Source organism: Amphiprion ocellaris, chromosome 11, assembly GCF_022539595.1.
Source record: "Amphiprion ocellaris isolate individual 3 ecotype Okinawa chromosome 11, ASM2253959v1, whole genome shotgun sequence".
NCBI lineage: Eukaryota > Metazoa > Chordata > Actinopteri > Pomacentridae > Amphiprion > Amphiprion ocellaris.
This window is the reverse complement of record NC_072776.1, coordinates 34,969,983-34,985,296: the sequence shown is the minus strand read 5'-3', so window position 1 is coordinate 34,985,296 and position 15,314 is coordinate 34,969,983. Positions and strand designations below refer to the sequence as shown.

The following is a 15,314-nucleotide window of genomic DNA, read 5'->3' as shown; positions in this document are numbered from 1 at the left end:
CTGTCAAACATGGAGGAGGAAGTGTGATGGTCTGGGGATGTTCTGCTGGATCCAGGGTCGTTTCTTGTACAGAGTGAGAGGACCCAAGAACCTAAATGGCTACGACAGCATTCTGCAGCTCCATGCAGAACCCACTGGTATGTTCTAGTTGGTCAGGGGTTCATCCTACAGAAAGATAATGACCCAGAACATCAGCCAAGCTCTGCCAGAACTACCTTAGGAAAAAAACAAGATGGGAAGCTTGAAAATATGGAGTGTCAGCACAGTCTCCAGACTGAAACCCATGGAGCTGGTTTGGGATGAACTGGACAGAAGAGTGAAAGCAAAGCAATCTATAAGTTCCACACATTTATGGGAACTTCTGCTACAGAGTTGGAAGAACTTTCTGAAAAATATTTGATTTCCACTGTGGAAAGAATAAGTGTGTTCAGCTGTTATATCAGCCAAAGGAGGTGCTTTGATGAGTCAAAAGTTTAGAAGACATTTTGGTTTCTGAGTTTTTTTTTTTTAACTTAATTTGTTTATTTGTTCTATGCTTTCATTTCAGAGTACAATGAGACATTAACATGCAGAATTCCCAATAAAAAATGGATAAATTGGGGTGTTGCACAACTTTTGACCGATAGTGGATGTGTAGACAACAAGAAAAATGGTGCATGTTGTCCCCTGTGAGTTGAAGTTTTTCTGAACTGCTAAGAAATATCCACTATAAAACAGAAAAACAGCCAAATAAGTCAGTAGGATGCACCCATAAAATTTCATTGCAATCCATAAAACAGATGTTTGAGTCAGACTGCATATAAAAGGTGAAGAGCCAGTGGTCAGCCAGCAGGGGGCGACTCCTGGTAGCAAACTGAAGCCTTACTGTAGAAAAGTCTACAAGAAAATGAGCCTGCTTTTCACTTCATCTGTCACCTCAGGAAACATTTTTCTATCAAGTTTATGTTCTCAGTATCTTATTCCAAGTCCCCTCCAAAACAGCATGGTGTTCATTTAGTAAATTATGGTCCCATTTAGGGGAAAACAGACGATAAATCAGGTATGTTTTAAAAACAGGGCGACTGTGTGTGACGGCCTAATGTAAAATTCGAGGCCTTAAAATGGTCGACCATAAACATCCATCTGGTATTTCCAGACTTTGGTCTGTTTTCATGCTGCTGTAACAGTAAAGAAAAATCATTCAGCAGCGGTTTCTCCCCTAACTCTGCTGTGTTGGTGTTAAACCATAATAATCTACTGAATTTGTTTTTCACGCGTGGCCTGAAAAAACCTGCTGAAGAAAGAAAAAAAAATGCTGCACTGATGGCAGATAAAAATTAAACTTAAAAAAAAAAAAAAAAAGCACTTGAGTGTTTTTGACAGACGCACAGTTTTCATTTTATCTAATCTCAAACAGGAGCAGAGGACCAATCAGAGAGCAGAATTCAGACTGTGGTTTCTACTGGTGTTACGCACAAAAGTCTTCACAGACGCACAAAACCATGAAAAACAGGATGTGGAATAACACTGCTGACTATTCTTTAGCCACATCTGATCACAGAATCCAGTTTCACAGAAAGAAACTTCATGCTAATAAAGACAATCACAGACGGCAGTGGTAAACTCAGTTGTTTGTCCTGTTCTCCAATATTTCTATTTAATTTTATACAAGTTCAGAACCAGAAGTTTTACTTTTTACCACGTCTTGTTTTGTTGTCTTGTCTAATGTTTTATTGTTGGAATATTATATTATATATTATTGTTGTTGTAATATTATTGATAGTAGTTAAAGCTGCACAAGCCTTTAATAATCATGAACGAACTAATCAGACGTTCATAAAATGACATCTCATTAAAAAACTAATTATTCAAATATTTAAAAAATATAAAAAAAACCACAGAAAATCAAGAAAATCTCCATCATCAGCAGATTAATGCTAATAAACTTAGAATGTCAAACTGCACAATGACGCTCACAGTGACAGATCTGAGTAAAATGTAACTTTAAATTTAGTCCCATCTGGTGTTAATGCATTAGCTGGCAAATATAGGATTATTTTTCAGTTTTATGATGATTTCAACATCCATTCTGCCTCATTTTTCAGTGCTTTCACCCCCAGAAAGTCTTATTCATGCCCAACTAAGAACGACAGACGTCTAATCGGTGAAGGCTGAGGTGCTGAGATCTTGTAAAAGCACCATGTGTCACTTTCTGAAATTAAAAAAAACAAAAAACGCCAAACTGCAGTTTGAATCTTTTGACAGATGAAGCAAAATAAGATCTCATGAGTCACATCAGCTCTGTTCACCACAGAGAACACGACACCTTTCAGTTCAGTTTGATTTATACAGCAGCTAACTGTAATAGAAGTCACCCTTATTTAAACAACACATTTACAGCAGCTGAGCCAAAGTTTACCCAACAGCTACTGAATTCACCAGAGTTACATCAATAAGTAACATAGTAAGTCACATTGGGGCACTTTTCATGGAAAGGTCAAGACGTCATAATAATTATAGAAAGCAGGTCTGTAGTATTCAGATCGATTTATTCGTCAATTGACATCCAACCAAATTCTGACTGAACAACCTCTAGTGTGAATTTCATAAAGAGAAAAGCTTTACATTAGATTAAATCCCTATTTTTGGACTACCTGTGAACACTCCAACATTTTCACAAGTCTGAACCGACCCGACCTGACCTGACTTTTCAACATGGAGTTGATTTCCAAACTAACAGGATCCATGTATGAGTTGAATAGTAATAACAATATGAGCCACAAAATGACCAAAAACAGAAAGAAAGGTTACAAAGTGGTGCAAAACAAACAAGATGTGACACAAAACAGCTAAAAATTGGACAAAAACAACCAAAAAGAGCCACACTGACCAAAATAGAACACAAAAAGAACCAGAGACACAAAATGACCAAAAAAGAACACAAAAAAAACTATAGAAACACAAAATAACCAAAATAGAACACAAAAAGAACCAGAAACACAAAATGGCCAAAATAGAACACAAAAAGAACTATAGAAACACAAAATAACCAAAATAGAATACAAAAAGAACCAGAAACACAAAATAGAACACAAAAAGAACCACAGAAACACAAAATGGCCACCAGGAAAGCTGAGGTGGCATCTTTGGATCTTGAGCAGTTCCTCACCTTGTCCAGACTCTTATCTTCCCATCATTCTGGTACAAGTTGATCTTTGTCTCATGTGTTCATAGGATGTTATTCCAGAACTGCTCAGGCTCTTTTAGAGGTTTTTTTTTTTGGCAAACTGTAATCTGGCTCTTCACCTTGTGGTGAACCCTCTGTATTCCCTCTGCTGAAGTCTTCTCTTTTTTGTTGACTTCTACCTGCTGGACAGTGTTCTGGATCTGGTCACTGTTGTGAAGGGGTTTTCTTGATCAGGGAAAGGATTCTTCTGTCATGCACCACACTTGTTTTCTGTGGTCTTCCAGGTCTTTTGGCGTCGCTGAGCTCACCAGATCGTTTTTTCTTTTTAAGAATGTACCAAACAGTAGGTCTGGCCACATCTGTTTCTGCTCTCTCTGATGGGTTTGTTTAGATTTTTCAGCCTAATGACGGCTTCCTTCACTGATAATGATGCTCTTTGGACTTCATATTGAGAGTTGACCTCAACAGATTCCAAATATCACACTTGAAATGAACTCTAGAGCTTTTATCTCCTCTTTGTAAATGATCCCTTTGGTCCCTCAAAAGGGTGGAGGGCTCATATAAAATGTGCTGCAATTCCTCCACCGTTCACCTGATTTGGGTGTAAATATCCTCAAATTAAAGCTGAAAGTCTGCACTTAAAGCACATCTTGATTGCTTCATTTCAAATCCACTGTGGTGGTGGCCAGAGCCCAAATGCTGAAAATGATGCCAATGTCCAAATATCTATGGACCTGACTGTACATCTTGATGATGACGAATGAAAAGCAGAAGTTATGTTTTTCCAAAAGGCCTGCTCTACATATGGCATTAATGTGTACATAACCTGTACATTCTAAAAAATTTCCACAGAGGGAAACAGCTCTGTGTTTCCTGCAGCTCAGGCAGTGGTGTGATTTCAAGTGCTGCTGGTTTGTGAGAATAGAAACAGAAAAAAAAAGAGTAACCATTGCATGACTACTGCAGGAAAAAGTGCCACCCACAGAAAAACCAAAACAGCAGCTCAGAGTGCAGGAGCTGCACAAACACAGAAGACAGCATCGAGCTCAACCTGCAAACGGACATTTTCCAGTTTAGTAAGGAGATTGTCAGTACAAGGTGCAGTGGGGCGGTTTTTAGATCTTATCTGGTTTATTTTTTTTTTATCACTGAGATGACTTTATGCAGCTTGAGCATCTTTATCATCGTCACGGTTTATCTTGGCATCATCTTCAACCCAAGTCATGGTAAGATTTCACCATCTGCTGACTGAAGCAGTGGTTTACATGTTATATTTATTAACCATTCTAATAATTACCCCATGATCTGGTCAGATTTGAATGATGTGATGAGATGAACAGAACTTGCAGATCCAGTGGTCCCTCGTCTATCACGGGGGTTACGTTCTAGACCCGCGATAGACGAAAATCCGTGAAGAAGCGACCATATTTCTATTATTATTTATACATATTAAGGCTTTGTACACCCTCTTCACACACCACAGAGCAACAGTATGCGCAGCGATCAGACGTCTGTGAAATGGACAAGGCCAGATGCTGAACGCTGCTGCACATGGGAGATGGATCAGATGATGCTACGGTTGCTGAGCCAATCAGAGCCCAGCGCTGTACGCTATGAGTTTTATTGTGACTAAATATTCTTTTAAATATGTTTTAATTATTATCTCTTATATTTTTTATATTGTTTTAAATTTTTTAGGCTGGAAAATACTTATTTTACTGCAAAAATAATTTAAATAATGCCGCGACTGCAGAGCTGGTCACTATGACTGAACTGTTGTGCTGCAATGCACCATGGGAGTTTGGGGTGTTGGGGGTTTAAATGCCATTATTGTGGTTTATGTCAGTGTTACAGTGTTATTAGTGTTTGTGTTAAATTGTGTTTTTGTGGTTTGGTCAGCCTAGTTAGTCTGGTTAAGTGTTGTGTTGTCAGGACCGTGAGTGTGAAGTGTAGTGTGTTTGATGACTTCCTGCAGCATTTTCAATAGAGCCACTTTGTGTGTGTCAAAATAAAAGCATCTGCCTGTTTCATAGTGCATAAAAGGCAGCTATCCTTTTGCCAGCATCGTTCTTCAACACAGCTCGCCACAACAATGAATATATAAAAATGCCTATACACCGCATAATCCCACGGTAAAGTGAAAAATCCACCATACCAAATGCAATTTCAAAACCTGCGATACAGTGAGACTGCAAAAAGTGAACTGCGATCTGGCGAGGGACCACTGTATTTGTATTTCAGACACAAACTCATAGTTAGTGTATAAACAAACTTATTACTAATCTTGACATGGTTTTAAAAGAAAACAGAAAAAGTGCTGAATGAAAACATTCACCCCAGTTTTTGAACAGGATGATGAAACAAGAAACAAGCTTGATTCTGTGTTTTCCAGTACAAACTAAATCCTTTTCATTCGTCAGGTTTCAACGTGACCCAACCAGTGAATCGGACTGTGAACCCAGATCAGTCGGCACTGATCAGCTGTGAACACGACCAACAAGCCGATGTTGTTGTTGAAGACGTTCGACTCTACAGCAAATTACCGTACGTAGCATAATGCTGTCATTAATCTTCTGAACTCCGAAACCCACCAGTCATTTACAAAAAAAATAACATTACACCATTTATGAGCCAAAAAAAGTAGATAGAGATTGGATTTTCAACTTTTCGACTGGACTTGAACGCATCATGTGTGACCTAAACTCCATGAGGAGAAATTACCACATCTAAGCATAAAATTGTGATGTTTTTTCAATATCACTTTATAAAATAAACCTTTTACACTAGATCCTATAAGAACAAATAAATAATAATTATGCGCACCTCAACTGAGAAGTCATGATGGACTGGTTCCAGATCAATACAATAAAGTCAGCAAGGCTCAGAAACAGTGAACAGAGGCGTAAGTTGTTGGAAGATACATTCAGCATGGTGAAACCTGTTTGAGAGAAAAAGTCTGGAGAGGAAACATGGAGACAGTACAAAGTCTGTAGTATTTCTTTAGAAAAAATAAAACTCTCAAACTTGAGTCAAATTCTGAGTCATTTTGGGTTATTTTGGACTTCACTGGTTAGCTTAGACAGACTTATGAGTTATTTTGGGCAATTTTTCAGTCAGTTTGGAAATGATTTGGGAGTTTTTTGGACAATTTTAAAGTAATCTGGACAAGTTTCAAATCATTATTGACAATTTTAGACTGACAGTAAAACAAAAAGCTACTGGATGAATAAATAAAGTCAGCATGGCTCAGAAACAGTGAACAGAGGAGGAAGTTGTTGGAGAACCATCCAGCATGGAGAAATATCTTTCTACTGATGATGAGCAGAGTAGAGAGAAAAAGTCTGGAAACATGGAGGCAGTTCAAAATCTGTAGTATGCCTTTAGAAAAAAAAAAAAAACTCAAACTTGAGTCCAATTCTGAGTCATTTTGGACATGTTTTGGGTTAGCTTAGACCAACTGAGTTATTTTGAAAACTGTTACTTTTGTTGACAATTTTAAGTTACTCTGGACAACTTTCAAATAATTTTGACAATTTTAGACTGACAGTAAAATAAAAACCTACTGGATCAATAAAATAAATGATGAACAGAGAAGCAAGTTGCTGGAAGATACATATTGTTCAACAGTTTGGGGTCATCCAGACAATTTCATGTTTTCCATGAAAACTCACACTTTTATCCATGTGCTAACATAACTGCACAAGGGTTTTCTAATCATCAATGAGCCTTTCAACACCATTAGCTAACACAATGTAGCATTAGAACACAGGAGTGATGGTTGCTGGAAATGTTCCTCTGTACCTCTATGGAGATATTCCATTAAAAATCAGCTGTTTCCAGCTACAATAGTCATTTACCACATTAACTATGTCTACACTGGATTTATGATTCATTTAATGTTATCTTCTGATTTTCTTTCAAAAATAAGGACATTTCTAAGTGACCTCAAACTTTTGAACGGTAGTGTACATTCTACATGTTCATAATAGTGTGAAAAAATGCAGAGTTTATAGAGTTTGTAAAACAAATTTCCAGAAAATCAGAATTATTTTTCTCTTGTTTTTATGGTTTCTGTCATTGTAACTGTCCTACTGACAGAAGGCATCTCTGAGTTTGCCCTGTTTCTTCATGTTGTTCTGGTTCCACAGAGCTGTAGGACTTTAAAAATGAACCAGAGTGAAGAAAAATAAGACAGGAACAAAAAAGAATCCCCATGAATTCACTTGGTTTAACGGTACAAAATGACCTTGTGAAGTAATGGATTTATGAATGGCTTGTTTAACCTATTCTGTCGTGGTCTCTTCATCTAACTCTTGGGGGAAAAAAACAATCAGTTTTCCAAAATGGTAAATTCTTACTTTAACTCTTTAACCAATGAGACTGTAAAGGCCGAGTGAAGCTGGTTATCCATCTAGTATTTCTTTGTTTATTCTCAGAATGGGAAAATCTTCGATCCTCTGCCAGAAAGAGAAGAAAGACTGCAAGAACATCGTCATGTATCGTGAGAGCGACAAAAAGTTCACCTTCATCCTTCTCAACATCGGACCAGAGGAGATGAAGATGGCCTATGAGTGCGAGATGACACTGAAAACAGGTGATATAGATGATACGGAGAAAGGAACACCGACCCGACTACTGCCAGGTACGTAAACAAGGTGAAACACGTCAACTCTGCTCAAAAAACTACGACAGACGGATGAAAACCAGGTCAAGTTCACACTACAGCTTTGATTTTCTAACTTTGTTTTCAGTTTAACTAGTCTGGCATCGTTTAAACCCCTAAAGCTTCATCTCTGCTCATCGAAATGACACATTCAGATGTTTTTTACTCTGAAAATACCATAAACCTACTCAATGGCAGGTTGTAATATTAAAGTATTTCACATAATTTAATAATTTTTCTCCACTAAACCTGACGAAAGTTTGTCGACTCATCGATCTGAACATCTGGTCTTCAATAGTTCAACCTGCTTTGATAGAAAAATACAAACCAGTTACATCATGGTGCAAATTTACCTCTTTTTGTGGAGATTTTTTGGAATTTCAGCCCTCTTTCTGGCAATTTGTGTCTTTTTGTGGTGATTTGTGTCTGTTAGTAGTGATTTTGTGTCTCTGATGATATTCTGTCTCTTTGGGTAATTTGTGTCCGTTTGTGGTAATTTGGCTCTTTGGTGGTGATTTTGTGTCTTTTGTGGTAATTTTGCCTCTTCGGAGGTAATTTTGTGTCTGTTGGTGGTGACTTTGTGTCTTTTGTGGTAATTTTACCACAATATGTTTGAAGATCAAGTTGCCTCACAGTCGTACTACAAATATCTGCAACGTTATTTCACTGAATCAAAACTCAAATTCAATTCTTTGTGGAAATTTTGGCCCATTTTGTGGTAATTTGTGTCTTTTTGTGGTAATTTTGTCTCTTTTTTGGTAATTTTGTGTCTGTGGTAATTTTGTGTCTGTGGTAATTTTGTGTCTTTTTTGGTAATTTTGTGTCTGTGGTAATTTTGTGTCTTCTTGTGGAAATTTTGTGTCTTCTTGTGGAAATTTGTATCTCTTTATGGAAATTTTGCCTCTTTGGTGGTAATTTTGTGTCTCTTTGTGGAAATCCCTGCCCTTGTTGTGGTGACTGATTAAATAATACAAACCAGTTATACAATGGTGGTCAAAGGCTGAAACTGGTCAAAAGATTTCAATGTTTCTGTCCGTTACGATACTACACCAACCAGAAAACTTCTATTTTTCACCCGAAGAGGTTGAAGCTTTTTCTGTGATTTGCACCAATAGGAGCTTTAAAATGGAGAGTTTGGTGCCAGTCAAAATCTAAAATATTAAAATGACATGTTGTTGCATTAATGACCAATATTAGATCTATCAATGAGCAGGTATGATAATAAAAACACCCTGATAGCGTCCCAAATGGAAGAGTTCCATGATATTGTTACTGAGATGAAAGAAAAATCGGGATTTTCCAACTCATAGTACCTCAAATTTCTCAAAAGTGGTCCCATAAATAACTTCATCCATGACTCCACCTTCTTTAAGCCTTTAAAACTCAAAAACATTTGTTACCTCTGAGCCCAGACTTTGCATGTGGTCAACTAACATAATATTCTACACTGATATAACCTGTTACAGCTGGAGGAGGTATATGGTGAAGTTTCATTCTGTCTGTGCTGTTATTTTCTGAGCTCTTTGTTTCGGTTTAAGGTGGATGAAAAAAAAAGACGTCACAGTTTTCTTAGCTTTGGGAATTTCTGAATCAGAATGTGATGACGCCTGTAGGGTTGTTTGACAGATTTCATCAAACTACACCCACATTACTGATGACTGCTGTACCCCGGCGCTACTTTCAGTGTTGAACTTGTCGTCCTGCCCGCATTTGTTGGGGCTTTAATTTAACTATAATGTCGACTTCCGGATTCTGCTGTCAGATTCAAGGTTTTTAGCAGGCAAACCGCTGAAGAAAAACAGGAAATAACCTCATTTTGTTACATTCAGGTCAGAAGGAAGCTGAGGAGCGATGCAGGCCTTCCTCCAACCCTCCCCTCACCCATCAGCCTCAGCCTCAGTCTGATCAGGTCCGGTGGATTCTGATTGGTCTGCTGACCCTGACGTTGCTGTACAGCTGTGTCATCACGTCCTTCTACATCAGACTCATGGTGACTATCTTGTCCTTCTCTACATCACACGTCCAGGTGTCTGTTTGCTTACCTGTCTGGGTCGGTTGAGGCAGATGACTGTCCTCACTGGGCCTGGTTCTGCTAGAATTTACCTCCTGGTACAAGAAAGTCTTTTCTTTCCACCAATATAACTAGGAAAAATGCAAATACATAATATATATTAGATTAATATCAATAGATAAAACATAAAAATACAAAAACAAAGCTAGCTCATAAAGGATGGAGGGAATCCTTGAATTTTGGGGAGTTTTCATGTATATTTTTGTTGTAATCTCGATAATTGATAATACTGTAGGGTCTATATATTTAAATTAATCAGGTTAATCGCCACAAAAAATAAAAACTATATGGTCCTACCCTTAATGTTTAAGTTGGTTAGGATAATCTGCCAATTAATATTGCCGTAAAGTGTTATCCTTATATATAAATTAAACAGGTTAATCTCCATTATTAATAATGTCGTAATGTCTTAGCCATAACATATTAATTTAGCTATTAGGTTTAGGTTTAGCTATAAAAGCAGTAATACTTTAAGGTCTTAGCCTTAATATTTAGATTGGTGTAGCTAATTTCTGTAATTAATAACACTGTAATGTCTTAGCCTTAATATTTAGTCAGGAAAATATCAGTAATTAAAAACACTGCAGGTTCTTAGCCCTAATACTTACATTGATTTAGCTAATTTCCATAACTAATGACACGATAATGTCTTAGCCTTAATATTTAAATTAGGACAATATCTGTAATTAAGAATAATGTATTTACTTAGCCTTAATATCTAAATTACTTAAACTAATCTCCATATTTAATAATACTGTAATGTCTTTCCTTTAATATTTAAATTAGCTTGGTTTATCTGCAAGTTAGAAGCAGCCCCAGATGAACCCAAGGTGGAAAACAATAATTATTAATGTTTGAAGGTCTGGACCTTAGTGGAAAAAAAAGTGACAGATTAATAAAAGATCAGCAGGAGACAAACTGATCAATCTCAGTCACATTACAGAGGAGATAATTAATAACTCCTGTTTCTATTTTACATATTCAGTTATAGTCATGTTATTACTGAAGAAGTCTAGTAATGAATGACAGGTTCTCTGCTAGCACATGCTGCTAAAACACTACATTTAGTCTATATCAGTTCTGAGTATCGGTTATCGGTCTTTCTTGTTCACCGATAATCTGCATCAGTATCGGCCCTGAAAAATTCAGTCAACATCAGTCAATCCTGATTACACATTAAATCACAATACATCAAACAACAGCATGGAGGGAACACAGCATTGAAACAAGGTTTGATTTTTCTGCTCTGTACATATTTATTATATTATGCACTAAAATCTCAACACTGAGGAATCACTTTACCATTTTATGTCTTATTTAGGCGTCGATAACAGCTGATCTCTGGCTTTTAAACCTGAACTTATACTTATGTTCTGAATTGAGAGCAGCATTTACCAGAACAGGGTCAAAGGAAGCTCACCTAAACCCTCCTCTGCCATTTATAGACTCATCACTTCCTCTCTGGTTTGAACTAAATAAAGGTCTAAACAGAAAGTTTCATTTTATGTCCTGTGTTTGCACATCAGAGGTGCACAAACAGCTCAGAATAATACGCTGAGTTTTGGAGTCGTGTTTTTACAGAAAACTGTAAGTCTGTGGAAGGTAACCAGACCACATCTGGAAGTCTAGTTAAAATATTCAACCCCCTGATGGAAGATGAAGTTTAGTTTACTTGTGCATTCAAAAATTTAACAAATCTGTTGTACAATGAGACGTGCGCGATCAGAAAATGCATCTGTTTGCAAGTCATTTTTCACAAGCAAAGTAGGGATTTTTTGTACAATTTCATGCACCTGAAGGTGAGAGGAGGGAAAAAGTCTAAAGACATCAAAACAACTTCTCTATCAGACCAAAGTGTCTTTTAGGCCAAGATTTATGACCCTGCACTAACATGAGTCAGGACAAAAGAGTCCATCTGTCTGTTTTTCCACATTAGCACACCAGTGATGATGCATTTTACATCAACTAACTAGCAAACAATCAGAGCAGCTGGAGTGAAGGAGAATAAATGAGTTGCAGAAGACAGGAGCATGGTGAAGTCTGTGGTTGGAAAAGTTGCTCCAGATATTAAAGAAACTTCATGAAATAGATCACGGTCTAATGACGAGAGGCAGCTTTGCATCGACAGTATTTGTGTAAGCAGTCACTGAGAGAAGAGGAGAGGAAAAACTGAACCCCAAAACCCAGCAAAGGGGTGAAACAGGCCTGTTACATCTGAAAAATCACGAAAACTCCATCATTTATCAGAGCCAGAAACCATAAAGCCCTTGAATGTACCATGTGATGGTTTTTAGCAAAAATTTAATTTGGAAAACAGAAAGAAATCATTTGGTGTTGAATTAAAAACTTGTGATACACAGTTGCATAGAGAAATCTGAGCTTAAAACCATGATATTTCATCAAAATGACATCATTTTACATGTCTCATTTTAATAGATGGCTAAAATAAACTGTTTGCACCACATCCTATAAAAAGGAGTTTAAAGGTTGAACTGCAGGCAGTGTTTCCAGAGAGACTGAGAGGAAAGCAAAAGCTGCTGGATGAATAAATAAAGGCAGCATGACTCAGAAACAGTGAACAGAGGAGACAGTAGTTGGAGATCCATTCAGCATGGAGAAACATCTTTCTACTGATGATGGGCAGAGTAGAGAGAAAAAGTCTGGAGGAAACATGAAGACAGAAAAACATCAATAAGAGACACAAAATAACAGAAACAAGACCTAAAACATAAAAAACGGGACATAAAACGACCCACATAACACGTAGAATGACAAAAACAAGAGAAAAAAATGACACAAAAGGGCAAAAAACAGGACAAAGTGACAGAAGACATAAAACACCACAAATTAGAATCAAAATTACAAAATGAGACAGAACACAATAAAACAAGAAAACAGAGATGTGACACAAAACAACAAAACACTAGACAAATTGACAAATGAGAGACTACACGAGACAAAAAAATAGACACAAAATGACAAAAAAAACAAGACAACAAATGACTCAAAATGGGAAAAAAACACAACAAAATGACACAAATGTGACACAAAACAACAAGAGATGAAGAGAGACTGAAAAGAAAAACAAGGAGCAAGTAGTTGGAGATCCATTCAGCATGGTGGAACATCTTCTAGTAGTTGGAGATCCATTCAGCATGTTGAAACATCTTCTAGTAGTTGGAGATCCATTCAGCATGGAGAAACATCTTCTAGTAGTTGGAGATCCATTCAGCATGGTGGAACATCTTCTAGTAGTTGGAGATCCATTCAGCATGTTGGAACATCTTCTAGTTGTTGGAGATCCATTCAGCTTGGTGGAACATCTAGTAGTTGGAGATCCATTCAGCTTGGTGGAACATCTAGTAGTTGGAGATCCATTCAGCATGGTGGAACATCTTCTAGCAGTTGGAGATCCATTCAGCATGTTGAAACATCTTCTAGTAGTTGGAGATCCATTCAGCATGGTGGAACATCTTCTAGTAGTTGGAGATCCATTCAGCATGTTGAAACATCTTCTAGTAGTTGGAGATCCATTCAGCATGGAGAAACATCTTCTAGTAGTTGGAGATCCATTCAGCATGGTGGAACATCTTCTAGTAGTTGGAGATCCATTCAGCATGTTGGAACATCTTCTAGTTGTTGGAGATCCATTCAGCTTGGTGGAACATCTAGTAGTTGGAGATCCATTCAGCTTGGTGGAACATCTAGTAGTTGGAGATCCATTCAGCATGGTGGAACATCTTCTAGCAGTTGGAGATCCATTCAGCATGTTGAAACATCTTCTAGTAGTTGGAGATCCATTCAGCATGGTGGAACATCTTCTAGTTGTTGGAGATCCATTCAGCATGGTGAAACATCTTCTAGTTGTTGGAGATCCATCCAGCATGGTGGAACATCTTCTAGCAGTTGGAGATCCATTCAGCATGTTGAAACATCTTCTAGTAGTTGGAGATCCATTCAGCATGGTGGAACATCTTCTAGTTGTTGGAGATCCATTCAGCATGGAGAAACATCTTCTAGTTGTTGGAGATCCATTCAGCATGGTGAAACATCTTCTAGTTGTTGGTCCATTCAGCATGGTGAAACATCTTTCTACAGATGATGAGCAGATTAGAGAGGAAAAGTCTGGAGGGCTGTAGAAATAGTTGAACATCAACAGAATGTTGAGACAAAAAAAAACTCAAAGAGACAAAAAAGAGCACAAATAAGGCACAAAACTGCAAAAAAAACCACACAAAACAGCACAAACAAGACATAACATGACCAAAACAACACAGAAAACAATGAAAGAGAGAAATAACAACTCCCTCTAATGAAATGTGCTGTATAAAGTCTGATCTCTAACTCCCGCTGTTACTTTTGTGTTCTTGTGTTACAGAAAAGTGACGACAGAGAGGAGTGTGAGAACTCCACCTATGTGGAAATGAGGACAGCTCCTCGTCAAAGGAATGCAGATTTCAGTGCTTACAGCGGGTAGATCGGTTATCCATCTCCACCGCTGGAGCCATGATGAATGTAAACTAACGGAAAACATGGACTCTGAAAGTGTGGATGGTCAGGTTTTACCTCTTCATCCACAATATTTAAAATGTACTACTGAAGATAGACAGCAGAGGGAGACAAAGACTGCATAAAGAGACCACACTGTCCTCTGCTGCACAGCTGTTCATCTTTGGCGGAAAAATGCAATCTAATACAATAAATGTAGCATGGTTCAAAAACAGTGAACAGAGGAGCAGGTTGTTGGAGATTCATTCAGCATGGTGAAACATCTTTCTACAGAAGATGAACAGAGTAGAGAGGAAGAGTCTGGAGAGGTTGGAATCATGGAAAGAGATAAACCTCTATACTATGAGGAGAGCAACATTTTTTTAGTTTTGGCAACACCTGTGGACACCAGTGGGACTCAACATTGGGCTTAAAGGTGTCCAAAAGAGTCAAGAAATGTCCAAAATGACTCAAAGGTGGTAATTTCAAACTAAGTTTCAGTCATTTTAGACACGTTTCAAGTGATTTTGGACATTTATTATGGTTTTTTTTGGACAATTCTTGAGTCGTTTTCAACAAATTTATATTATTTGAGACAAGTTTTAAATAGTTTTGAACAATTTTATGTACTGGATCAATAAAATAAATGTAGCACAGTTCAAAAACAGTATACAGAGGTTGTACAAAGTTGTTTGAGATACATTCAGCATGGTGAAACATCTTTCTACAGCTGATGAGCAGAGTAGAGAGGAAAACACAGTTACTAGAGGCTGTAAATATATAAATAGTGAGAAATATAAAGTATGTAGCGCCACCATTATTACCCAATGTTGGTAACACCTGTGGACTCTTGGAAACATGTTGTACTTGTTAATTCCAGGTTTTTCAATTGTGAAATAAATATTCAAAGACTTTTTAATTTTCAA

The 15,314-nt window shown here is 37.4% G+C and overlaps 1 protein-coding gene across 1 annotated transcript; it reads left to right on the top strand.

Moving 5' to 3' along the window:
* The first annotated feature begins 4,171 nt into the window (after window positions 1-4,171).
* Window positions 4,172-15,314, top strand: LOC111582831 (uncharacterized). Its single transcript, XM_023291683.3, has 5 exons — window positions 4,172-4,392; window positions 5,587-5,710; window positions 7,603-7,808; window positions 9,659-9,819; window positions 14,279-15,314. Exons 1-5 carry the CDS (start codon window positions 4,320-4,322, stop codon window positions 14,375-14,377), a joined length of 663 nt encoding a protein of 220 aa, XP_023147451.2. The 5' UTR covers window positions 4,172-4,319; the 3' UTR covers window positions 14,378-15,314.

Coding starts and splice junctions, on each gene's coding strand:
- LOC111582831 (XM_023291683.3), top strand. CDS start 4,320: ATGACTTTATGCAGCTTGAGCATCTTTATCATCGTCACGGTTTATCTT. Junction 4,393..5,586: donor CATCTTCAACCCAAGTCATG/GTAAGATTTCAC, acceptor TTCATTCGTCAG/GTTTCAACGTGACCCAACCA. Junction 5,711..7,602: donor CGACTCTACAGCAAATTACC/GTACGTAGCATA, acceptor GTTTATTCTCAG/AATGGGAAAATCTTCGATCC.